The sequence below is a fragment of the Budorcas taxicolor genome, chromosome 2 (genome assembly GCF_023091745.1).
Source record: "Budorcas taxicolor isolate Tak-1 chromosome 2, Takin1.1, whole genome shotgun sequence".
Lineage (NCBI taxonomy): Eukaryota > Metazoa > Chordata > Mammalia > Artiodactyla > Bovidae > Budorcas > Budorcas taxicolor.
This window is the reverse complement of record NC_068911.1, coordinates 74681584-74707891: the sequence shown is the minus strand read 5'-3', so window position 1 is coordinate 74707891 and position 26308 is coordinate 74681584. Positions and strand designations below refer to the sequence as shown.

The 26308-nt window shown below is 36.5% G+C and overlaps 1 protein-coding gene across 1 annotated transcript in view; it reads right to left on the bottom strand.

The window, feature by feature from the left end:
- TTC21B (tetratricopeptide repeat domain 21B) overlaps positions 1–26308 on the bottom strand; it is a 93877-nt gene that overhangs the window by 42292 nt on the left and 25277 nt on the right. Inside the window, exons 9-22 of the mRNA XM_052635458.1 lie at positions 25194–25386; positions 24692–24789; positions 24207–24407; positions 20602–20731; positions 16494–16651; positions 14284–14508; positions 12975–13213; positions 11383–11455; positions 10340–10450; positions 9485–9623; positions 6998–7104; positions 5213–5401; positions 2343–2453; positions 1376–1457 (exon numbers count right to left, since the gene is read on the bottom strand). Of these exons, the coding sequence (XP_052491418.1) occupies positions 1376–1457; positions 2343–2453; positions 5213–5401; positions 6998–7104; positions 9485–9623; positions 10340–10450; positions 11383–11455; positions 12975–13213; positions 14284–14508; positions 16494–16651; positions 20602–20731; positions 24207–24407; positions 24692–24789; positions 25194–25386 (2056 nt within the window). The remainder of the gene's footprint in view (positions 1–1375; positions 1458–2342; positions 2454–5212; positions 5402–6997; positions 7105–9484; positions 9624–10339; positions 10451–11382; positions 11456–12974; positions 13214–14283; positions 14509–16493; positions 16652–20601; positions 20732–24206; positions 24408–24691; positions 24790–25193; positions 25387–26308) is intronic.

The following is a 26308-nucleotide window of genomic DNA, read 5'->3' as shown; positions in this document are numbered from 1 at the left end:
TCAGTAAACTATCTGAGAGATGCTGAGCCAGGGTGGCAGCAGCGGAGGTGGTAACGTGATGGGATTCTAGATTATTCTGAAAGTAGAGCTAACAGGGACTCGCTCACACACTGGATGTGGAGTATGTGGAAAAGATGAGACAAAGGTAACTAGAAGGCTGGGGACCAGAGCAAATGCATAATGGATAATGCCCTTTACTGAAAGAGAAAGAGAAGGAGCAGGTCTGGAGGGAAGGAAAAGACCTGGTGTTCTACTTTGGACAGGTTAAGCTGAAGAGCCTCCCAGGCACCTGAGTGGGAGTGCAAACAGGCAGTGGTGTAGATGAGTCAAGACTGCACACTGGACATGAAGGACACCGGGTCCGGATGAAGTCATAGGAGTGTGGCGAAGGTATTAAAGATGAGGGAAAAGTTTGAGATGAGATGTCTAAAACATTCTGAAAATTAAAAGTCATGAAGAGAAGATAGATCTAACAAAGGAGAGTGAGATAGAATGGTCAGCTGGGAGAAGAAAAGCCAGGTAAGCCCAGCATCCCAGAAGTGAAGAAAGTCTTTGATGAAGGAGCAGGGATAAACTGTGCTAAATACACTGTCAGACCTGGGGAAGCAGAGAACGAGAACTCGACCTGGATCTGGAAACATGGCGGTCACTGGCTGCCGAGCTGACACAGCCTCCTGGAGTGCAGGAGACACTGAAGACAGCACAGACCGAAATGCCTGAGAGGAAAACAGAAAAATGGAGCAGGAAGTGGACGGGGAGAGTAGATGGAGAGGTGGGAGCTGGTATTTATGTGTTTACTGCTGCCTTCAAGGTGGGGAGATGTTGCAGCCTATTTACGTGCTGAATGCAAAGAAAATGGTGCACAGACGCCAGAAGGCAAGCCCAATGCCCACAGAGAGCCGTGCTGCGGGGGGGCGGGGCAAGGTGTGTGGGGCAGGCCTGAAGGGGGAAAGGGCTGGGGCAGGCTGCCTTGGGGACAGGAAGAGGGAGACTTTCTCTTCCAGGTATTCATGTCCTCTCAGTGAGCCAGGAGGGAAGGCTCTTAGCTGAGGATGAGGAGAGGGGAAAGGTTATCAGAGGTTTGAAGCGAGAGGAAGAAGTGTAAAACAGAGATGGCGTGAGCAAATTCATCAGAGAGATACAGTAGGATTGCCTGGTAGCATCTGAGGGCACATTTGCGGTTGATGGTCTTAAAATGAGACCAGTGACTTTAATGACCAGTCATTTTCCTTATAATCATCTGAGCTGTTCAAGGGTAGGTGTGGAATAAGCAGGGTTGGATTTGACCACTAGTTGTGGTTTTTCCAAGAAGTGTAACAGCCAAAAAGAGAAAAGACGTTAACTGCATTTGAAGATAAAATCAGCAGACATTTACCTGGTTTTCGTTCTAAAAGCTGTTGTAAATGAAACACGGCTTGTTCATAGTCCTGTTTTCTGAACATGAGATCTGCCATCATCTATAAAGGTAAAAGTTGGTTCTAAAAATACAGCCATGCGATTTTATGAAGCATATTATTCCTATCAAGGTTGACTGCTATGAAAACACATAGGAGAAACATGAGGGCAAAGTTTTATAAAACGGAGCCATTTAAAATTCAAGTACACCTTAAGCAGATTAGCACTGAGATCTGTCAAGGATGTGAAACAGATCTCTGTGTTCACAAAAACTATTTTTAGCAGAAAATATGTTTTAAGCAGTTATTTTTAAAAACAGAAATTTGAAGGAAACTGCACTCTATGTTATCATAGAGAAGACACCTCACTAGACTTTGTAAAAATAACAAGAAAATCTTTTAAAAACCCCAAATAATATCTCAAAGGAATTTAAAATTAGCAAGACTTACTGAGATTTTCTTATAATGTTTTAAAAGGGAGAGTTCTTGTATTTTTCAGTTATTGTGACTCATTTGTCAAATTATTAAATGAACCTCACAAACTGTCATCTATGAAGCTGTTTGAAAAGCTAACAAAAACCTCAACCCTCATAAAATTGAGAAAGACAAGCAAAACTAAAGCACAGTGTGTTAAAATGTTATATGAAGAATTTTCTCTGTAATTCAGGAAGTCTGACTGAAACTGTTAAAAACTCCAGCATGTTTAAGTAAATAGTCTTTAGGAAATTATAACTTGACCACATGAACCATTTCTGACCAGGCATCCTTTTAGTCATACAGAAAAACTAAAAATGTACTAATAATCCTAAAAATATTATTTTTCTCAAAAGCCAACAAGAGCCAGGCCTCACATCTACTATTAGTTTTATCAGGTAAAATTTGAAACTGCCACATGGAATAAATACAAGACACGACCGCCCTACTGGCACTGAAGTGCCCTGGACTAACCATGGTGGCGGCCTCATTGTCCTGGTCGTTCTGGAGAAGCAGAGCGCAGTGCCGCAGGCAGGCGTCAGGGTCATCTTGTAGCAGGTATAATCGGGCCAGCTCCAGCATTATCTACAGAGAAGGGCAAGGTTAATCAGAAACAGTCTAGAGCAGAAAGTTAGGAAAGTGCCTAGGGCGCAGATGTCACTTGACCAAAGTTAGTACGATAAAAATGCCAACCACGACAGGCAGGTAAAGCTATAGGTTTGCTCATCTCTAGTTTCTCTTATACTGGGAAAATTATGGAAAAACAGGCTGTAACTCACTTGAAAAGTAGAGACAAAGCATTTGTGAAAAGAACAAGGTCCAAAATTAGCAGCTAAGATTCTAGTCCAAGCATCTCCGTGATGGGGCCACGGCCCTGTACCTCTCTAAACCTGTTTCCTCATTTGTAAAATATCAATAAAAGGCTTAAAGCAGATACGCTCCAGATTTACAACGACAATTTCAGTCACATTAGTTATCACTGAACAAGGTACCTGTTTGGTTGTGACTTCTAAACATTTATTTTTGCCTGATGTCTGAAAGAGCTATATTAATTCAAAATGTTCAATCTTAAACTTCAAATTCTAGAACATGGTTGTCTTGTGTTTTACATCACTTAAATATTTAGCCATTTACTAGACTGTTTTTTTTTTTTTAAATATTAATCATCTACCAAGATCTGAGAGTAGAAAATCCTAGAGATGCTGCCTGCAAACTATCAGCACTAGCAGACGGCTCCTGTGGGGAACTGACGGCCGCCATTCCCCGCTGCCTTCTGGCGGGCAAGTCAAGAGAGAGGTGTGAGGGAGGCACACGCACGTGAGACTACATGAAACATGTTAAAGAATGAAATTCGAATATTCTCTAACACCACACACTCAAATAAACTCAGGATCAAAGACCGGAATGCAAGACTGGACACTATACAATGCTCTGAGGAAAACACAGAACACTCTTTGAAATAATCTGCAGCAGTATCTTTTTAGATCTACCTTCTAGAGTCATGGAAAAAAAAAATTAACAAATGGGACTTAATTAAACTGAAAAGTTCTGCACAGCAAAGGAAACCATAATAACCCATAGAATGAGAGAAAATATTTGCAAGCAATGTGACAACAAGGAATTAATCTCCAAAATTAACAGCTCATGCAACCAAAAGATGGGGAGAAAATCTAAACAGACATTTCTCCAAAGAAGACATACAGATGGCCAAAAAGCAGGTGAAAAGATGCTCAATGTCACTTATCAGAGAAATGCAAATCAAAATTACAGTGAGGTGTCACCTCACACTGGGTCAAGAATGACCATCATCAAAAAGTCTATATCAGGTCTCCCGCATTGCAGCCAGATTCTTTACCAGCTGAGCCACACATTGGGGTTTGACAGAAAACAACAAAATTCTGTGAAAAAAATTATCCTTTCCCCTAAAAAATGTCTACATCAAATGCTGTAGAGGGTGTACAGAAAGGGAACCCTCCTACACTCTTGGTGGGAATGTAAATTGGTACCGCCGCTATGGAGAACAGTATGGAGGTTTTTTTTAAAAAAAAAAAAAAACTAAAAATAGAACTATCATATGATCCATCAATTCCATTCCTAGGCATATATCTGGAGAACACATAACTGGAAAAGATACATTCATCCCTACGTTCATAGCAGCACTATTCACCACAGCCAAGACATGGAAGCAACCTGAATGTCCATCGACAGAGGAATAAAGAAGATGCAGTGCATATTAAAATGGGATATTACTCACAAAAAAGCTGAAATAATGCCACCTGCAGCAACATGGATGGACCTAGAGATTATCATACCAAGTGAACTCAGAATAACTAAAATCATGACATCATTCATATGTGGAATCTAATTTTTAAAAAATGACACAAATGAACTTATTTACAAAATAGGAACAGATTTATAGATATCAAAAACAAACTTATGGTTACCAAAGGGGAAATATAGTGGGGGGATAAATCAGGAGCTTGGGATTAACATATGAACAATACTGTATACAAGATAGGGTTTCCCTGGTAGCTCAGCTGATAAAGGATCCACCTGCAATGTGGGAGACCTGGGTTTGATCCCTGGGTTGGGAAGATCCCCTGGAGAAGGGAAAGGCTACCCACTCCAGTATTCTGGCCTGGAGAATTCCATAGACTGTATCGTCCACGGGGTTGCAAAGAGATGGACATGACTGAGTGACTTTCACGAACAAGCACTGTATAGCACAGGAACTCTACTCAACATTCTGTGATAACCTATGTGAGAAAAGAATCTGGAAAAGAATGAATATATGTATAACTGAATCACTTCACTGTATACTTGAAACTAACATTATAAATCAATGATACAGGCCAATAAAATTCAAATAAAATTTTCAAAAAATACTGGCTATGTATATGTTTTCTACACGAATATTACCATTACATTTACTCTAACATTGTGCCAACTGAGTTTGAGATTCAATCTAGCCTTTTGTATATCCAGCACTAAACAGCCACTGATACACAACAGGTATTCAGTTAACTGAATTGAATCCTTTAGATTCAGGTATTTGAGCTTGAGAAATCATTTTACAGTAATTATTAAAACATAGATGAACATAAAAAAAGCTTACAGATTTACTTTTTATCACTTGTTCCATAATAACTTTTAGACTCTAACATTATTAATTCAAGCAATCATGTATTTTACAGTATTTATAAAACCAATATTAGTATTTTAACTTGCATTTTTGGTACTTTTCTTTTCAAATCTTTGTAAATAAGCTGTTAAGAAGTTTACATTTGAGGAAATGAGATGACATCTGGATTACAAGGTGCTGAAAATTTTATAAAGGTACTGACCTTATTATCTGTCTCACAATGAACAAGAGCTTCTCTATAAAACTTAATTGCTTTTTCATAGTTTCGCTGAGCAACAGAATGTTTTGCAATCTCTGCACAAATTTCAGCTGCTAAATGTTTCTGTGCAGGAACTGCATCTGGCTGTTCCATCTGAACACGTTTTAGCACCCGAGCTTGTAATTCTCGAGCCTAGTAAAATGTAAGGAGAAAAAGCAATTAAAAAAAGAAGTAGAAAAGAAATGAAACAATTCTCAATAATTCACATGTAGCATAATTTTACAGATTTATTTAAGCATTATTGGTCTTCAATGTAACAAAGCCGGATCCAAAGATAATGTCTTAATTGAGGTCTTCAAAAGGTACTTGTTTGCAAATGAGCCATGCAATTATCTTTGAAACTATAGAAGTACAGACTCTTTTATATGCACTCTCTGAGGAGGAAATGCAACCATGGAACAAGTATTTAGAAAAGATACCTACATACTATCATTAAAAATTGTAAATGTTTATTACATTAATAAAATAGTACCTAAAAGTTACTGAATCAAATATTGGCACTTCTCTGGTGGCTCAGAGGTTAAAGTGTGCCTGTAATGCGGGAGACCTGGGTTCGATCCCTGGGTCAGGAAGATCCCCTGGAGAAGGAAATGGCAACCCACTCCAGTATTCTTGCCTGGAGAATCCCATGGATGGAGGAGGCTGGTGGGCTACAGTCCTTGGGGTCACAAAGAGTCGGACACGACTGAGTGACTTCACTTTCAGGGAGTAAGTGCATCCACATACTGTCAGTGGCATATAGATCAGTCCAGTCTTTCTGAGGGGAGCACCCCTGTAAAACATGCTCACTCTCTAAGATCACTGAGGCTACTGAACTTAGCTGTTCCATTCTTGGGAAGGCATTAAGCACATCACTTACAAGGAAAACAATTTCAAAATGATGAGTCTGAAATCTAGAGATTTTAAATCCATTAATAAAAATCTACCATCAAAGAAGCCTCAAGGTCTCAAAGATGCTAACACTGAATTGTTCCAAACATTAAGAAATAGCATGTCTTAGAGAACAGTCTTTCTCTTGAATGTATGTGCACAAATATTGAACAAAATGTTAGCAAATATCTTTAAATTCCAGCAATATCATTTAAAAAAAAATCACAAAGTATCATTTATTTCAGGAATATAAGGATGGCTTAACATTTGAAAATCAATCAATTTAATATACCACAGGAAAAACAAAATTGGAAAAAAGTCACATGACCATCTTGACAGATGCAGAGAGTACATTAGACAAAATTTAAGTCATGGCACTAAAAATACTGTTAACAAACTAGAAATTAGGAAGTCATCAAAACACATCAGCCACTTATACTTAGGGATACATCTAAGGAAACATGTACAAAACCTCTACATTGAAAAACCACAAACTATTACGGGAAATTAAAGAAGATATAAATAAATGGAAGAAATAAACAGAAGAAGAAAAGTGAGTTTAACTCCTGTCTTTGACACTAGTTGAGTGAGTTCTTGCAAGGTATTAAACCAAGCTTCTTCAGTTGTAAAACAGGATTAAAAATATCAACCTTTCCTAATTGTTATATAACAATTAGCAATGATATTTTTAAACAGTACAATCCAGTGGCATTCAAATGTTATTTCTATTTGACTTATTTTCCAGAATAGCTGGGCCAAAAGACTGTCTTTTCTTTTTTTTTTTTCTGTATGTGGTATATTTCCTTCTGAGACCGCCACCCACGCTCATTCCTTCACAAACGAAGGTGTTTTCCTTACCTGTTGCAACGAACTGACTGCATCATCAGGTCTGTCCACCTTACTGTAAACTTTTGCTAGAAGAACTTGAAAACGTCCATCCTCCATGAGGGCCGACAGTTCATTTACTATGAAAGAAAATATATTGGGAAAAATTATGATTCATTTAAAATGTTTACATTTTCCTACAAGTTCTTAAACTTGATTCTGAAAAATAGTGAATTAAGTTTAATAATGTTCAGTAAGTTAAATGAAGAATGGCCAAATTTGGCAGAGGGGGAAGGATTTATGATTAAAAAGTGGCCTGAAGAAAGGCTAAAGAACTGTAGAATAACTGGATACTCTTCTTAGACATATAAGAGAACAATACAACAAAACAGTAAGAATTTCAATTTTCATTAAGTGGGTAAGCATTTCTGTTTATCGAAGTTATTCAGAGACAAGATAGGGTATTTGGTACATGCAATTAAGATAACTGCTATTTTTTAATAGTAGAACTTAATAAACAAAGTGTATATATATATACACACACACACACACACACACACACACAAGCACACACACATACATAATAAAGGCTGACTTTGATGTCAACCTGTCTGGTTTCAAATCAAGGCTTTATCACTTGCTAGTTAACAAGATACAAATTGAACAGGGTATCTATCCTTTCTGTCTCTCCCTTTCATCTGTAAAGTATGGGAAATAACAGTGCCTATCTCATAGAATTATTGTAAAATTTCAGGTTCATAAATTATTAAATAATAGATGCAAAGCAATTAAGACAAAGCCTTGTACATGGCAATTGCTCGAGTATTAAAAGAACTCTAGATAATTAACACAAGGTTGTTTCTCCCACCATTTATCAAGTGCATCATACTATGTTTGAAGTGGTTTACGTACATTGTTTCTTTAAACTTTCAACCTGAGAGGCATGTTTTGTTATTGCTATTTTACAGGTAAGAAAAGGTGGTACAAGGAAGCACAAGGAGGCTGTGACAATGGTGAGAGCAGGTGGGAAGGAGAGCTGAGAGGGGTGGCAGCGTGCAACTGGGGAGGCCGTGTAAGCCCCTGTAAGACTCCAGTTAACTCTGAGAGAAATGGGAGACAAGGAGGACTCGAGCAGGCGGGACTGGGCTCCCACTGTTTGAAAGGCCCAACACTGCTGCTGGGTTAGGAGCGACTGTGTCAGGGTGTGGGGTTGAGGGTGGAAACAAGGAGACCAGGTGGAGGCTACTGCTGTGCTCTACATAAGCAAGGACAGGCTGACAGTGGTAGAAGTAAGGAGACGCGAGAGAATTCTGAACACATCTGGAAGAACCAAGAGGGTTTCCAATGGACAAGGAGAAGGGTGAAGGCAAGGATTTTGGCTCTCTGAAACTGTGAAGGAAAGATGAAGTTACTGAGATGAAGGCCACACACGGAACAGATGTGGGGAGGCAGATAAGGAATTCAGTTTCAGATATGTTAAATTTAAGATGTTTATCAGAATCAGCTAGGTGAACCTGTAAACATCAAGAAAACTGAGTATCAGATTGTTAATTTAAAAATGGAGATAATTTTATCTGCCTCAAAAACTAATCTAAGCACTAAGGAATCTAAGTACACCACTGGATGTGCCAGGCAAATAATTATTAAATGAAAGTATTTATACTGAATAAATGTAATATGCTTATGCCCATGGAAGTAAAACATACTCCTTTAATCTCTAAAACCTTTAAGGCCATCTGTAGTGTTTCAAGCAAGGTCTGACAAGACTCATGCAAGTATTTCTATGGAATTAAAAAATGCATTCAACTTTAGTAGGCTTTAAGTATCAACTTCAAATATACAATGGACTATTACTTAGCCATTACAGATAATAGTGTTATTTGCAGCAACATGGATGGACCTGGAGATTCACATTAAATGAAGTAAGTCAGAAAAAGACAAATATCATATGATTATCACTTATATGTGGAAACTAAAAAAAGATACAAATGAATTTATTTATAAAACAGATTTATAGACTTCAAAAACAAACTTATGGTTACCAAAGGGGAAAGTTGGAGGGAGGAATAAACTAAGAGTTTGGGATTAACAAATACGTATCACCATAATCAACAAGGATCTACTATATAGCACAGGGAACTCTACTCAGTAATCTGTAATAATCTACATAGGAAAAGAATCTGAAAAAGAATGGTATGTGTATATATATTATATATATATGTATAACTGAATCACTTTGCTGTACACCTAAAATCAATACAACATTGTAAATCAACTGTACTCTAATAGAAATAAAGGAAGTTTTTTTAACTTAATTTTTATGTTACTTTGGAAAGTAAAGTGTTTCTCTATAAAACAATTAACTTTCATAAATCTGTTTATATTTTTAAATATCTTATTTTAGTAGATTGACATTCTGACAAATCAACCTCACATATACTAAGGAGGTAATACATACTAATATCAAAATAAAAAGGATCAGATATATCAGGTATACTTTTTAAAATTAGATTTTCATACCAGGTTCATGAGCTAGAGCATGCTGAAGAACTTTTTCTGCTTTATCATACCACTTCAATTTTAATAAGAGCTCAGCCAGGTCATAGCAGAGATAATTTTGTTGTCCACTTTTCAGAGCAGCCTCATAATAAGTGATTGCCTAAACAGAATCCATTTCAGTTAGGAAAAGAAAAGGCAGTGAGAGTGGCATTCAAGCATAGATCCTACACACACTATGACTTAAAGCAACTGGAAGTAACTTAAAAGCAGCTTATACACAAACTTGCACTATTGGTTAAGTATGTTATTTTTCTTACAGAATCAAAAATCACAGAGGGCAACTAGAATTTCTTCTAACAAATAACAAAAGTACTCAATTTTTATTCCAAAAGTTAGTGAAATTTACTGACTGAAAATTCTTTGCCAGGTGTTATATATATGTTCAACAGTTACAAGGAGTAGGGCAAGAGTGTAACAACTACAGGAAAATCCATTTTCTTGACTAGAAAACAAAAAACAGAAAAAAAAATCCTCAAAGCACATGGCTCAAAACTGGTTCAACAGAAAGGATATCTATTATGCTTTTTCATATAATGAAAGAGATATTAACAGTAAACATATCTTAATTTACTTGATGGCAAAATTTGGGTGTAAAATGAAGCCTGACGTAAAGTTTAGGGTCCCAATATCCTTTGCAAAATGAAGCAGAGAAGAATCTGAGACACTGAGAAAGTCCTTAACACAAATTCCAGTTTGTAAAAACAAATTTGGGGGTTCCAACCATTAAGATACAAACAGTGCTTGCTGAAGATCTCTCATCAAGCAGGGTTCGCAAATTTGATCCAACAGATATATCTAAAAATGTGAAGTATTTACCTTTGAGTAGTTGTGAGTTTTCACAAGAGCTTTCCCAATTTTGCTTGCCAATGTTCCATCCTTTGGGTTGTGATTCAGTGCTTGCTCATACGCTACTATGGCTTCCTCAGGCTAATGTTGGCAGATACAAAAAATAAGCAATAAAATAACAGCTTAGTTGGCTCCCATTAAATGACAACACTTCTATAACTAAGCTCTACATCTGGAAAACTTAACAAGACTAATAAAGCACATATTAATTCCAGAAACATTAATAATTTCAGGGAAATGACAGTCACTAGTGCAGGTATAATTTAGTAGGACAACCCCAACCATATTAAGTAGGTCCGGGTCCTCTTAAGTAGTCATATGAGAACTGAGAGATAGCTGCTTGACTTTTCATCTGGCAGTCATTAGAAAAGACAGAATCAGAGGGTCAGAGGATTGCTTCCCTTTGAAGAAAACTTCATCTCAGCCAGTAGCTCTTTCCACCCTTTTAAAGGTGACCCTCACTTTACTTCTGGCATCTCTATTTCAAATGACAGTGCTGAGTAACTGGATCTTCGTTTGAAAAGGATAACCAACTTTTTAACTGTCACGGTTGTCTCCTTTTTATTGTGATGACACGATCTTCAACTATTAAGTAAACATTAGTAAAATGAGAGGCGGGGAACTGGATAAAGGTGGTTAAAAGGTACAAGCTTCCAGATGTAATGTACAACATAATGATTAACAGTGAGGTACATTATATGTGAAAACCATTGAAAGAGTAGATTCTGACAGGTCTCATCACAGAACAAATATTTTTTTCTATTTTTAAAATTTTGTACCTATATAAGATGATGGATAGTCACTGAACTTACTGTGATAATCATTGCCTCATGTAAGTTAAATCAGTATGTTGTATCTTGAACTCACAGTGCTGCATGTCAATTATATCCCATTAAAAATGGAGGGAAAAAAACCCAAATTCCTTTCCGTAGAATGTTATGCTAATCACAAAGAAGAATTTTTGTTTTTTGTTTTGTTTTTAAATCTACATACAGTAGTATCAACAGCTTTACCTCCTGAATATTCATGTATGCATCACCAAGGAGAAGAAAAGACCGAGGACTGGGCATCCTTTCAGCCATTTCTCTGGAAATCAGATGAAGTCTACTTAGCATACTGAATACAAATTTCTTCTTCTAAGCCAATAAAAGAAAGCTCACTTATTTCAATAAACTAATAGCCTTTGAGTACTCTTTATATCCCACAGTGTAATACGTACTATTAAAACCCTACCAATACTCACAACCAGATTGTTTACTCTAGGTCAACAATTTTTTTCATTAAATTTTCCATTTCTTGAAAAGCAGGTAGAAGTATACTGACAAGATAGTAAATACGTAAGCTCTCATTATCCAGAAATATGTTTTGCTCTCCTTAATTCTAAAATGATGTGGGAATGAAGTTCCAAAATATGACAAATACTTATTGTCATCCTATGCGTTTTGAGCTCTGATATTCATGGTGTAAGTCATATATAACAATAAAAATACAAAATCTTCTATTTCAATATTTGCTGCTGCTTTTTATCTACAAAATGTGAACTGCTAAAGGTGAAAATACCAAAAGTTGCTCAAATAATATGGTGCTAAGTCTATAGTGTACATCTCATTTAATTGGTCCAAAAACTAATGAGAAAAGAGAATTAAGACTTTACAGATAATGCTAAGAGTTTACTAGATAGCTAATGTGTCAGATCTGCTTTAAAAAAAAAACAAAAACAAAAAACTATGCTTTTAACTACTATACTCTAGTGCATCCAAATCCAAGTACTCAATTTTAAAATGCTGTCATATCATTAGAGGTGATAGTGCTGATCTTTTAGAAACATCACAGAAAACGTAATTTAGGAAACTCCAGCCCATCCAACTATACAGGGGGTGCTTCTCAGTTTCTATGCATCACTCAGTAACTACAAAGAACCTGAACAGATTTCTGGGCTTTGATATTTGCAAAATATAGATGAATCAACATGACTTAATTCATCAACATTCTTAAGGACAAAAACATTAATTTTCTTTCACATGGGTTGTGTGCTTGTACCTTTATCTTTTTGTTTGGGGAGCAGTGTAAGAACAACCTGTGTGTGCATGAGCACACTCACGTCTGTGTGCTGTGTATCCCACTAACTCCTAAGGGCATCGGCGTATGATACTTTCAACCCCTGCCATTTCTGTAATCCATACCTTAGTGCGATAAGTGCATAATTTTCTTCTGCTATGAGACAGTGTTAAACATGACTATTTAGTCCCTGAATTGTTACATTACATAATGCTTTTAAGCTATTAGAATACACGTAATTGTTGCTCTTTTCCTTCCCACCCAGGAAGATTCGAGGTCCAAAAACAACACCTGAGGAGGGAGTTTGAGCTGAGAAACTGGAGGGAGTCACAGGCTGAAATAAATTGTAATTACTATGATTTAGGTTTCAGGGAGAGTGTAACCTGGTTAGAGTGACTGTGGCTGGTCACAGTAGAAGGAAGCAAGAACACATTAAGGAAGGGATCTATAAAGTATACGAAAAGCAATTAAAAGGAAGAAAGAAATTTGGGGATTAATTTTAGGAGATAAATGTGTCAAAATATAATGGGCCGAAAGAACCATTTACCTGTAACAAGTGATATATAACATTTTCTCTTTTCTGTGCTTCAGATATATATCTGCCATTTTCTCCTTGGCCTCTATGAAGTACGGCTGCTCGGCTGTAACATTCTGAAGCATGCTTAAAGCCCTCTCCACATCCCCCTGGGCCAGAGCTAGGTCTGCGTTAGCGATAGTGACACGCAACTCTTCAGACGTCCCAGAAAATTCATGGATGGCATCTTGTAAAACTTTGGCTGCCTCGTGCTGTAAGGGTGACATCAAAATAACATTCGAAAGTATAACAAATCACACTACAAATGGGGGTCTTCTTCTAATACAGAATGAACAATAAATGCTAGCACAGCTTTGATATTTGTGATATATTGATTGATTTTTGAGAAGCACAAAAATTTAAAACTAAACTCAGAGACCAAATTAAGATGACATATTTGTTAGCTGAAAAGTGTTCTTATGACAACAGCAGTTGCTACGTAAGAGTCGCTGCTACTCTAATTTAATTAACATTTACCTTGCATCCAGCATTGTATTAACCCATTACTTCTTATGACAATCCTCCAAGGTAGTTACTATAATTACCTCCCACCTTGCAATAAGGAAAATAGACTCAGACAGTTAAGGAGTTAACAAATGATGGAACCAGCCTGACTCCAAAGCCTAAATTCTTTGTTATGTTCATTACTGCATCTTCAGTGGGATCCAGTCCACAGTCACCCTCTGGACCAGATGGTTCTTCACTACATAGCAGGTTATTCCCTATACTAGGATATCATTTTTGTTATATGCCAGGTGAAAATATTTCCTAATTTCCAAACCAGTACCTCAATGAACCTAAAATATCATTTATTTAAATTCATCTCAACTTAGGAGATTCTAAAAAAATTCTGATTTAAGAAATGTTAAACCAAGAAAAAAAATTGTACATTGTAGAATCAATCTATAATGGAATTGGTTCTCCTTATTAAATGCATTTTATGTTAATTTGTTAGTGAAGTAGAAATTCTTTGAGATTTGGCAAGTACCTAGACAGAGCCTTACTTTCCACTAAAATATGAAATATGAAGTAACTGATAAGCAACTGCTGTAACTTAGAAAACAGATCATAAACGATAAGTTCCTCATTTTCTACAAGATTCTAATTCTTTTCTCCGAATTGCATTCATGCTTGCTTCCATCTGGTGCCAAGTGACAAGAAACAAATTTTCTAAACTTAACCACTTGTTCAAGGGAATAATTTTTGCATTTTCATTTCCTATGACTATATATACTTGGATAACAAAGTTCAGATCTGAGCAATTGAATTAAATTTGACCTACCTGTTCTCCATTTAAACGGTGAACCTCTGCCAACTCAAGAAAGACTGATAAACGATGGCTTGCATCAACTTCAGTTTTTCTATATTTTGTCTTTGAGGAAGATCCAATTCTCCTCATTCCTGGTAAACTCATTGCCATGTGCAGAGTTTTAATTGCTTCTGCTATTTCTCCCATTTTCTTCTGTGACTGTGCTTTTATCAGATGATATAAAGGATATTCTCTCACCTGAAAAAATAATATTCAGAAACCCTTCCTTGGAGTGCTTACAACATCAACACATAGTTTACAATCCATAAAATGTTATGATAATAGGAACGCTGAGGACAGTCTACCCTGTGAATGCATGAGGTCCTTTTCTGGGCTCTTACTCATGTTCTGATCATTTCTTGAAAAATCAGAATTCAGGTAACCTGCCACTACCTAGTATTCCCTGGTGGATAAACAGGTGCTGTTACCATGATAGGAGAGAAAGTGCACACAGACTTTAGAAGGCCAGCAAGTGTAGTCGAAGAAATTATTCTAGTTTTCAGAAAATGAAATTTCTTTATCTGAGACTTCTCCTACTGAAATATAAGTTATCAGATTTCTACAATTTCTTTTTATTTTCTAATTTTAAGATTAAACATTCAGGGCATGTTAACCAAACATGGGTTTTTACCCTTTGATACTACTCTGAAATGTGTACTATTGAAGCTTCTGTCTTTAGTTTGGCTACCAATGGCATATACAGAAAAAATGAGAGAATGACAGACGATGAGGAAGGAGTCAAGAAAAGAAGATGGTACAGAATGAGATGATGTGGCAGCCATCTAACCTCCAGGATGGCTATAGTCCTCCTAAGGCTGGCTGGGTTTTGAGCCAGAGCTAGGCATCAAGTTTATCTGTTGTCCTTGTGTAAATAATCACGCTTATGCTCTGATCTCAGAGATCTTGATGCATTGGGTGTGGTGCTGGCACTGGGGTCGTGATGTACCACTAGTCTTAAGAACTACTATCCTAAGAACCAGGTGTTACTTTCTACAAACCTTGCCTGCAACTCGAATTCTCCAGTTAACTAAAGGGTTCTCACATCAAAGAGTCAAAGATGCTGCCAAACAAACAGAAAGTCTGAGGAGCTCCTGACGAGACTTCAGGAAGCCCCTGAACCTAGGATTTTCTGTAATGCTCAGGGATATGGGATGTTTACACTGAATGTCTTGGATAGAAATCTAGTGTGTTTATGTCCTCAAACCACATACCAACTTTCAAAATGACTAGGCATTCTGTGATGATGTATCCAAAGTTATGAAAAATAAAGGTCCAAGAAAGAGACAATAAAATAAAAATCCTAAAACATAAAAATATTTGGCACAATGTTCTATATTAAAAAGCAGAGACATCACTTTGTTGACAAAGGTCCATATAGTCAAAGCTATGGTTTTTCCAGGAGTCATGTATGGAAGTGAGAGTTGGACCATAAAGAAGGCCGAGTGCCAAAGAATTGATGCTTTTGAACTGTGGTGTTGGAGAAGACTTTAAAGAGCCCCTTGGACTGCAAGGAGATCAAACCAGTCAATTCTAAAGGATATCAACCCCGTATATTGGAAGGACTGATGCTGAAGCTCCAATACTTTGGCCATCTGATAGGAACAACCGACTTATTAGAAAAGACCCTGATGCTGGGAAAGATTGAAGGCAGGAGGAGAAGGGGACGACAGAGGATGAGATGGTTGGATGGCACCATCGACTCAATGGACATGAGTTTGAGCAAGCTCTGGGAGATGGTGAGGGACAGGGAAGCCTGGCGTGCTGCAGCTCATGGGGTTGCAAAGGGTAGGACAGGACTAGACGACTGAACAGCAACAATGCTCTATAACTGACAACTATCTTTATTTGTATTCACAGTACATTTAATGTTCATTAAAATTGTAGAGTAGTAGTATATAAGTTTTATAGAAAAGAAAACTGAGGTTCAGAGAGCGAGAGGTAGAAAGACCAGACACGAATTCCAGGTCTTTTGTTGCCAAGTCCATATAGTTTTGTTAAACTAAACCACAGGTGCCTCCATTTTTTTCTCCTAATGCTAACGAGTCCAAAACATTTTCCACTAAAAAAATTCATTTATTAGCAAAATGTTACAGGCTAAAATACAAAACAGTTGAACATGTAAACATTTGCTAAAGGTTTAAGGACAGCGATATGACTTACCCACTTGAGTCTGGAACACTTACCTTAAAATTATAGCTCAGGCATAGTTCAAGAGACTGAGAACACAATTTGAATTTTTCCTGAGACAAATAAACCTGAGCCATCAGGAGATGAGCATCGGCATAGGAAGGGCTGTGTTCTAGGCAATGCTGCAGGTTATTATAAGCTGCTTCAATATCACCTGGTGAGGAAACAAAGTAAAAAAAAAAAAGATTACGAGGAAATCTGAGAGAAGAGGGAGAAAAGTAGTCTATGGATAGTTCTGGTGTTTGACCTTGAGGTCCTCAGCTTAAACTCTACCTGCAATACTAAGTCGCTCAATCATGTCTGACTCTTTGCGACCTCGTGGACTGTAGCCCACCAGGCTCCTCTAATCATGGGATTCTCCAGGCAAGAATACTGGAGTGGGTTGCCATGCCCTTCTCCAGAGGATCTTCCTGACCAAGGGATCGAACACATGTCTCCTAAGTCTCCTACACTGGCAGGCAGGTTCTTTAACACTAGCGCTACCATCCGCTTCTTTCTAGTTTGCATGAAAGATTATATCCAAAGCCAGGCCATCCCCTTGGTGATAAGGAGCAAATCAGAGTATGTGAAAAGATCAGAATCCATCACCACTGTTACTGACAGTCCTGTAAATGTACTTTTACTATCCTTGTCTATTTTTTTTTTAATTTATAACTTCTTTAAAATATGTAAAACATAGAAACTTAAATAACTAGAAAGTTACAGTGCCACATTAACAAGAAAGATTTAATCTAGCAATCATTCTTGGCCACAAATTTTACTTCTGCACAAAAGACAACACAAAAAGCACAGGAATATAGTCTAGAAGTTTATAAATGTGAGTTACAGATTTTAAATGCCTCTCAATACTAACTGAAATATTCAAATGTTCTGGAAACACATCTACTGTATATCTAGAAGTCTTTTTTTTTTAGTATAGTTGATTTACAGCTGATTTACTGTGTTAGTTTCAAGTACAAGTAGTGACTCAGTATTTTTGCAGATTATATTCCATTATAGGATATTAACTATATCTGGGAGTCTTAAAACAGAAGGAAATGATCAAATGAAAGTGATCAAAATACTGGATTCTACCTTGGGCTGACAGCTAAGGGAGGAAGAGGCTCTTCAGAGAAACACCAGCACAGACTCTAGGTGCTAGAAGTTTCGTGATATAACCCACATTGATTCACATTTAGCCATCTCATAAACTGGCCTTAAGCAGGTACAGCTAGACCAGAGCCCTGTGTAACTCTGCTAAATTATTATCTGGTCAATAACTCTCTATGACCTTACCTGACACCTCAACAAACAAAATAAGGCTTACAATCAGGCCTTCAGTCCCAAAGGCTCAACCTTCTTATAACAGAAATCCATTTAAACAGAAAACATTCTTCTTAAAAACAGGGGATTAATAAACAAAAATTCGGCTGAGTTAGTATAATAACTTATTAAATGAAGTGTCAAAATGTGTCAATTAACCATCAAGCATAATCAATATTAGAGTTTTCATTCTGAAGGAATCTAACACTCAGAACTCTACAGGCAAAAAATGAAAGGAGGATTAAGCATAATAAACTTGCAAGTAAATTACCACCCCCACATTCTTTTAGGAAAGAGAAGGATCACGGAGATAACCTGAAAAAAAGTGATTATTGCTGGGACTTCCTTGGTGATCCAGTGGTTAAGAATCTGTCTTGCAAGGTAGGGGACACAGGTTTGATTCTCGGTCAGGGAACTACGATCCTGCAGGACATGGAGCAACTAAGCCCACGCGCCACAGTGAAAGATTCCACGATTCAGTGAAGACTGTGCATACTGCAACTAAGACCTGACGCAGCCAAATAATAAATATGTTTTAAAAAATAGATTATTTCCCAAAAGAAGGGTTTGCAAACAAGAGCCTGAAAAAAAAAATGAGAACTATGTGAATAACTGAGATCTTTTTTGTTTCTTCTAAAGGTAAAGAGAAGGAATATGGCCAGTTAGCTTTAGAAGGCCACTAATTACTTTAAAATGGAGAAACAGGTCATTGTTGGGAAAAAAGGCCAAACAAACATCACATCAATATCCCATTCTTATCTGAGATCAGCTCAAATTCTCTTGAGGAAAAAAAGAAATTTCATTTCTGTCCTGCAGTTCTGCCTTTGTCAGGGTCTTCTGTAATGAAGAATTTGGCTGGCCTTGGTTCCTAGGAGACCATCTCTAAATCTTGGAATAACCCAAGCAATAAGAGTGTCTTTGTTATTCATGGTAGGCCCTGATAACTTATGCTAATATGACTAAGGGCTGGCCAGGCCAGAGATCCCAACCATGTGATTAGAGGGGTAGGGACTCTGAGTCATCCATACCACCTGACCTGGGGAGAGGGGAGCTGTCTATGTAATAAAACTCTTGGGTAATGAACCCTGGGTGAGCTTCCCTGCTGCTAATGGTCTAGAGGTGTTGTCATATGTTGATGCATCAGAAAGTTGATGTGTCCTGACTCCACAAAGAAACGACAATGCAAACTTCACACGTGGGACCCTCCCGACCTCAACCTCTGCTTCTCTTCCTTTTGCTAGTTCAGATGGATATTTTTTGCTATAAAACTCTAATCCTAGCTGTAGTGCTTTCCTGACTTCTGTGAGTCTTTCGAGTAAACTACTGAACCTGATGGGAGTCGTCAGAACCCTTAAATTTGCAGCCAGCAAGTAAACGTGCAAATGGCTCTGGGAACCCGAGCTTGTGGCTGCTGTCTACAGCTAGGGCAGTCTGTTGGAGACTGTGCCCTTAACCTGTAAGTCTGGTCCAACTTCAGGTAGTTTGTACCAGAAGTCACTGTAATTGGCAGCTTAGCAAGAATACTACTGTTTAGACATGTGCCAGCACTATTTCACATGATTTCAGGCTGCTCTTTTTAACAATGGGGTCATTCCTAGCAAGAGTTAGTTGCTCAGTCATGTCTGACTCTTTGCCATCCCATGGACTACAGCCCACCAGGCTCCTCTGTCTATGGGATTCTCCAGGCAAGAATACTAGAGTAGGTAGCCTTTCCCTTCTCCAGGGGATCTTCCTGAAACAGGGATCGAACCCAGGTCTCCTGCATTGCAGGCAGATTCTTTACCAGCTGAGCTACAAGGGAAGCACTTCATTCCTAGAGACTTTGGCAATGAAATATTACTATTAATATACGGAGACTGAATTATATAAAAATTCAAAATAAATAAGTATTTAATAAATTAGTCACAGAATTCAAAGTCCCATTTGAATATCTAGTAGGTGATACCCATTCTAACTGAAAATAAAGTAGAAATATCATGTGGCTCAACAGAACGCACTTAGGAGAAGGTATCAGAGACTCACTTCTTACAACTAAAGTATTTTAGAGGTGAAATAAACTCTTGTGATAATTTGGTTCTTTTTTAAAAATAGTTAAAACCAAGACCCAAAAAATTAATAAAGTCAATCTCTTAACTCTTTCTGTTATATATAAGAAGTAACTGTTCATGAGAATGAATACATTTAAGGCGGTTTCTGCCCTACAGGACTTTACAAACTTAATTTACTCTGCAGAGCATGTAGCCAGTATATATATATATATATATATATATATGGCCCATATGATGGTCTAGTTATATATATATTGCCAAACGTATGTGTCCTAAAATGCTAAAGTTATAACTGAGGTTATTTTTTTAAAGCTATGAACTACTAATCACAGAAACTAGACAGGAATTAATTAATATATTTCTTAAGTATCTGAAACCTGATAAACATCAGATTTGATTATGCCAATGAATCAATAATGATGGATTATGATCTGTTCAGAGGAGAGATTAAAGACTATAAATTTTTACTGCCTGGCTTTAGTACTATCTGATGGACTTTTTTTTAAAGTGGTAGAACTATATTTTTCCAGAAGTTCATCTGAATCACAGAAGTTTATAGTAATCTTTTTTAAAGAACTAAACAGTTAAGAGTTGTACAATTTTATTCTGTATAAAAATTAATTAACTGTGCATATGTAAAATGTGTATTTTGTGTGACTATTCTTCATATAAGAGGAGTGCTTATTTTGCTCATACTTGTTCTTATCAACACCAGAATATAGAGGTTATCTTAAACTTTTAATGTACACCTTACCTGACAAATACTTCACTTTTGCTATTAGAAAGACAGCCTGCAGAAGACCAGGAACAGTTCTGACTATAGTCTCCAGGATGGTGGTACAACGTCTGAGAAGGGGAGAAAGAGGCTGCCCAGGACTTGCAGGCTAAACAAAACAAATCAGTAAGTCATTTTTTTAACAGTATTAGGCTAAAAAGAAACACATTATTAATTGTAATGTGAACAGCAAAACCCACATGCTTTTCTAAAACTTCTCTTATTCTATTCATTGCCCAATATCTCACTATGACTAGATTAATACTGGTTTATCTCCCTGGGATCTATGAACAGACTATACAAATGATGGCTTTTGCTCAGCAAAATAATTGTGAAATTACTATACAGTTACTAATCTGATAACATATGAAAGGAGCATTTATGTTCAAAAGCTGTATCAAGGAAACACACCTGTTCAAAGGAATAGAGAGGCAGAGTTTCTTGCTGGACCTGAGAGTCAAGGGAATGTGAGTTCTAATTCTAAACCTGTCTTGGGATTTTACTCGAGTCAATAACCTGCACCACCCTTGAGAACACTGCAAAGTCAGTTTTTAGAGAATTCAGATTCTGTCATCCTAGTGAAAATCCAATGGCAGAACACACGCATGTATAGTACACCAAAGGTCCCATATTCCCCACTTTTCTGTCTGACATGTTGGAGGCCCTCAATTTTTTTCTTTTTATTAATTATGAATTTAATAACTAAAGTAGTATTAGACCACTTGTTTATTCTTTTAATGGCTATCTACTCAATCTTTATCCAGCAGTTATCCACTCACAACTGAGAAATGTGATATTACATTTTAAATATCCCATGTTCACCCTCCTGCTTTACCTTACTAATGCTCCCTCCTTTATCTGAAGGACCATCCTCCCGTCCCCGTAACCTTACACTCCACAGTCACAGATTCTTAACTGAAGCACAGCCTCTTACTGACAACTGACCCTACAAGGAGCCACTGTTACTAACAAGAAAAGGAGGGTATCTTCGATGTTGAGGCACCAAAAAAATGTGTGCTCCAAAGAATTTTCAGAACAGAACTATTGGTGCCTAGAATACTTCAACTTCTTGAAATTTCTAAAGCATTTATCTAGGTAATAAATTTTTTTTTTTTAGCATTCTTTGTCTTATCAGTCCTACAGTAGTTTCATATTTAGTTTTGTGTCTTTTATAGGCTTAAGGGTCCTTATGTGTCTCAAAGATGAGACTTTTAAAACTTTACATGGTAATGGATATAGTGTATATTCTTAAAATATATTTACTTTTTCAGTGCAATTGAAAATAATGAAAGCACAGGTAATAGGGTGAGGTTCTGATGTCATCTGCCCCTTGCTAAAAATTACTCATTGAAAACAACCATCATTTTTCCTCTAATTTCAGAACGAATCATAGTAAAAAATCCAGGGCTTATAAAGACAATCTCTAAGATAATATCTGCTTGTTTTTTTTTTTTTAAAGTATGTATATGAAAAGGGCCAAAGTAATAGAAACAGAGCTGGAGAGACAAGTCTGCCTTTCTGATATTTCCACAGGAAAACAGCATTTTAAGTGCTAATTAGATTCTATCATGCTGATGAAGGTCACATTATGGAAAAATAGAATGTCTGTGCACTAGGGACCCAACTACAACTTAACAGATTATTGCTTGCTCCTTTTACAGTTTACTCTCAGTCCAGCTGCCAGAAGGAGCCTTTTAAAATGCTGAACTGGATCATGTGGGAAACCCGCTGGTGGCTCCCAACGGTTCTCAGAACTGAAGCCAGAGAAATTACCACCAGTTCAGCTTCCTATGCTGAGACCTTACGGTGGCCACTCCCTGCCTCTTCACTCGGTCCCAGCCACCCCCCTCTCCTTTGTCCCTTTGGGCCACTGCACAATGGCTCCTTTTTCTGAAACACTCTATACTATATTCCCACGTGACCTTAAAGTTTTTGTTCAAATGTTACCATCATGAGGCCTCCCTAGACCACCTTACCTAAAATTACTACCCCCTTTCACTCTGTTTTGTTATTTTCTCCTGTAATCTCCTAATATACTACGTGATTGATTGATTGTATTACGTTTCCTCCTGCTAGTATTCATGTATTAAGAAGGCAAGGAATATTGTTTGCTTTTACACAACTATTTCCCCAACTCTGAACAGTCCACTGGGAACTCTACAAGCATTTGTTGGATGAATTCTAAATACTGCATAAGTACTGAAAAATGCTTTCCAACTCATGAGCAACTGAAAGCAGATCATGACTGGAGAAACTGAGATCAATCCCAAGCGCAATTCCAGAGTGGTTAGTTGAAAAAAATTGGTCATGAAAGTCCGGAAAAGGATATGATGATCAATAAAAGGCAGTGTAAACTCCCTAAGGAAAGGTCATTATTCTCATCTCCTTGTTAACACAGTTAGTGAAGCTGTAACTTCAGGGAAAAATCAGGGAGAATACTAAAAACTATGCTTTCAGGAATGAAGTATTTGATAGTGCATGCCATGAGCATCTCTATGTTGAACTGTGAGTTGAGTATAAGTAACAAAGTTAAGTCATCTGCTTACTGCCTGTAATAAAAGAGCGCTAATGGATACAGGTCAACTTGGAATGGACTCTGTGGTGATACAACAGAGGGTCCCATTCTCAGTTCTACTTGGAACCACATAGGCAGATGTTTGACAACAAAGATCCATATAAAACAGATGACACTTAGGACCCCAAAGGATACAATCATCTGGAATTATGGGATAGGTTTGAGGAGATAAAATTTCACAGGGACAAATGTAGAATCCTACACTTAGGTCCAAAGTTATAGTGATTAACAGATCTAAGGACTCTGGTTAACTGTTAAATCAACAGGGGTCGATAATGTAATGTGATTCACAAAAAAGAAACTGATGGACATCCAGGATTAGGAAGCAAAGAATCTGATCTAAGTTTTGCAGGCCAAATCCATATTTGGAATAGTGAGCTTAATCAGCCACTGATAAAATCAAGAATATCTTCAGACTCACAATCAGGGATCTCAAACTATGTCATAAAAAAAGAAATGGTTGGAAACCTGGAATTGTTCAGAAACATGAAAATTAATTTCCAACATCTGCAGGTCTGTTCTATGAATGAGGAATTCACTAAGTAACTGGACTTGCTCCATGTCACCGCAGAGAGCAAAAGGAGGACCAGTAAATAGCTGAGTTTTTTAACATAAAGCAAAATCTGATTTAACATAGGAAATACAGTCTATTAATCACAGTTACATATAAGAACTGTATCTTTGAGTGCATCCAAAGATGGGATGGACACTTAATGAGGATATTACGAAGTAGATTCTAATACAAGGTAGGCACCTAAATTAAATGACTTCTAATAGTTTAAATTCAAGATTTTAAGATTTTATGAATTACAAATGAATATCTGTAAACCAAAACATTTATTAGATGATAGTAATCATTACTGTAAATATTTTCAGTAAAAACTATTTCAACTAATATAGATACAAATACTTTCATTTTATAGTCTAATCTGTAGAACATAATTTATTAGTACCTTTTATAAAACATCATATAAATGCATTTTTGAAAATAAGTCCCAGAAATACACACCTGCATTGGACAGAAATTCAGATATTCTGTAATAATTTCTATCAAGAAATCAGGATTTAACTTCTCAAAATACCGTATGCCAAGAGGTAAATCCTCCAACTGTGAAAAATGAGTGTCCAGGACATCATTTAGCAAATTAATAACCTCTTCTTGTCGTTTATTTTTCCTCATAGCGAGAACTGCATGTAAATAGGTTAATTCCTGGAAAATAAGTAGTTTTCATAAATTACTCTGTACAGTTATAAAGCCATTTATTTCTACTTAGATTTCAAATGTATATTGAAGAGATATTTATAGGCACGATTTGTTCAAACTTAAATATTAGTTTACTTGGACTTTTTAAATCATGTGGAAAATTAATAAATGTAACTACATATTAAAATTAGTGCATTAGTCCTCTAACCCCATTGTTAAATTTTTAAGCGTTTAAAATTTCATATTTTATAAGTAGTTAGACTCTACCCTGATAAAATAAAATACTATACCGCTGACTTTCCAATAGACTGCTGAACTTCACGAAGGAATTCTAGATGCTGATCTGCATCCTGCAGTTGCCCTTCTATTAACTGACACTGGATAAACCCTAAAACAGGTGAAAATGGGAAAAATCCACGTCATTTCAGGCATTACATCTCAAGTTAATACAAACAATATTAAACAAGGTGGGTTTTTTTGCCATAATACAAAGTTTTAGACTAAAAAAAAAGAATGAAAGGAAATGGGTAGCTTTGTACCCACATAAAATCAGTTACTAAGGAATTCTTAATTTATGGGAATTAACTCATACAAATGTATTACCTGCAGATAGTTTTTAAGAAACAAAAATTCTATTTTTAAAGGTACATGATTTTTTTCTGCTGTAGGTAGTAAAGAACTGTTTAATTTTAGAAAACTACAAAATACGTCTTTTCTTCTTTAAAGGCAGGTATTAAAAGCAATCATTATTTGCATCTGTATGAGGAACACTTATAGATACAGCTGTCATACCAATGAGAGCAGAGACACTGGTTTCATCTAGTGTCATGGCGGTCTTGTACCACTTCAAGGCCTCTTTAACTTTCCCGTGTAAAATCATTTGGTATCCAAGCTCTGTAGCAAATTCTGACTGCTGAGGATTTAAACTAAAAGCTCTTTCTAGTAATGTTTGAGTTTTCTGAAGAATGAGTTGACTACGTCCACACTAAAAAGAAAAAAAATTAAGTTAAACTAAAACAAGTCTACTAAAATGGAAGAATTTGTTTTCTCTAAATGTACGTATGAATAATTTATATTTCACAGATGAAAAATATAGGAAAAAATTATTTCATAACTGAAGAATAATAAATCTACTGTATTTACTATCTAGACAGTGCATCAAGAGTTTATATCCTATCAGAACTTACACTTCCTAATGAGCAGTGCTTTTAAAAAACAGCTCTCTTGAAAAATGTATTGCTTCTATGGTACTCCACAAGCATATTTCTTATAACTCGCTTTTTACACTGTCTCATGACTGTCTTATAATTAGAGAAGAAAATCATTATTTAAGGTTTTATATATATTTACATATATGTGTCTGTAAATATAGCATAATATAGACAGATTATATATTTTATTGAACTTTTATTGCATTGAAAACTAGGGTAAGAATCTGATTTACCCCTAAAGACAAGTGTGCCACTAGTGAGAACCACACCTTATAATCTTCTTGGAAAAAAAGCCTTCAAAAATATTTCAAGAAATGGCAATGTTGTCAGAATTAAGTATATACTTTTTGAACATCATTACTTTGAAGAGTTGTTACTTACTAAATTGTTTGATTTGCTGTAAACTAGTAACAATTATGTGTCTGCAGTAGGTAAATAAAAAAATGTTAATACTCCCACTAACTCAAATTTCTGTAATAGGGAGCAGTGCCCCTAAATTTCACATGATCTGACAACCTTCATTTTTAATTAAGAGAATTCGGTTTATTCATGTCATTTAACAACTAATAAACTTAATTATTTTCTTTCAACTTTATTTTAATAATTATTTAGTATGCCCTTTTCCTTATTTTTTTCTAGCATAGTTTCAATCCTCTCATCTCTTGTATTGGTTTTAAGATTCTACTACATTTATCT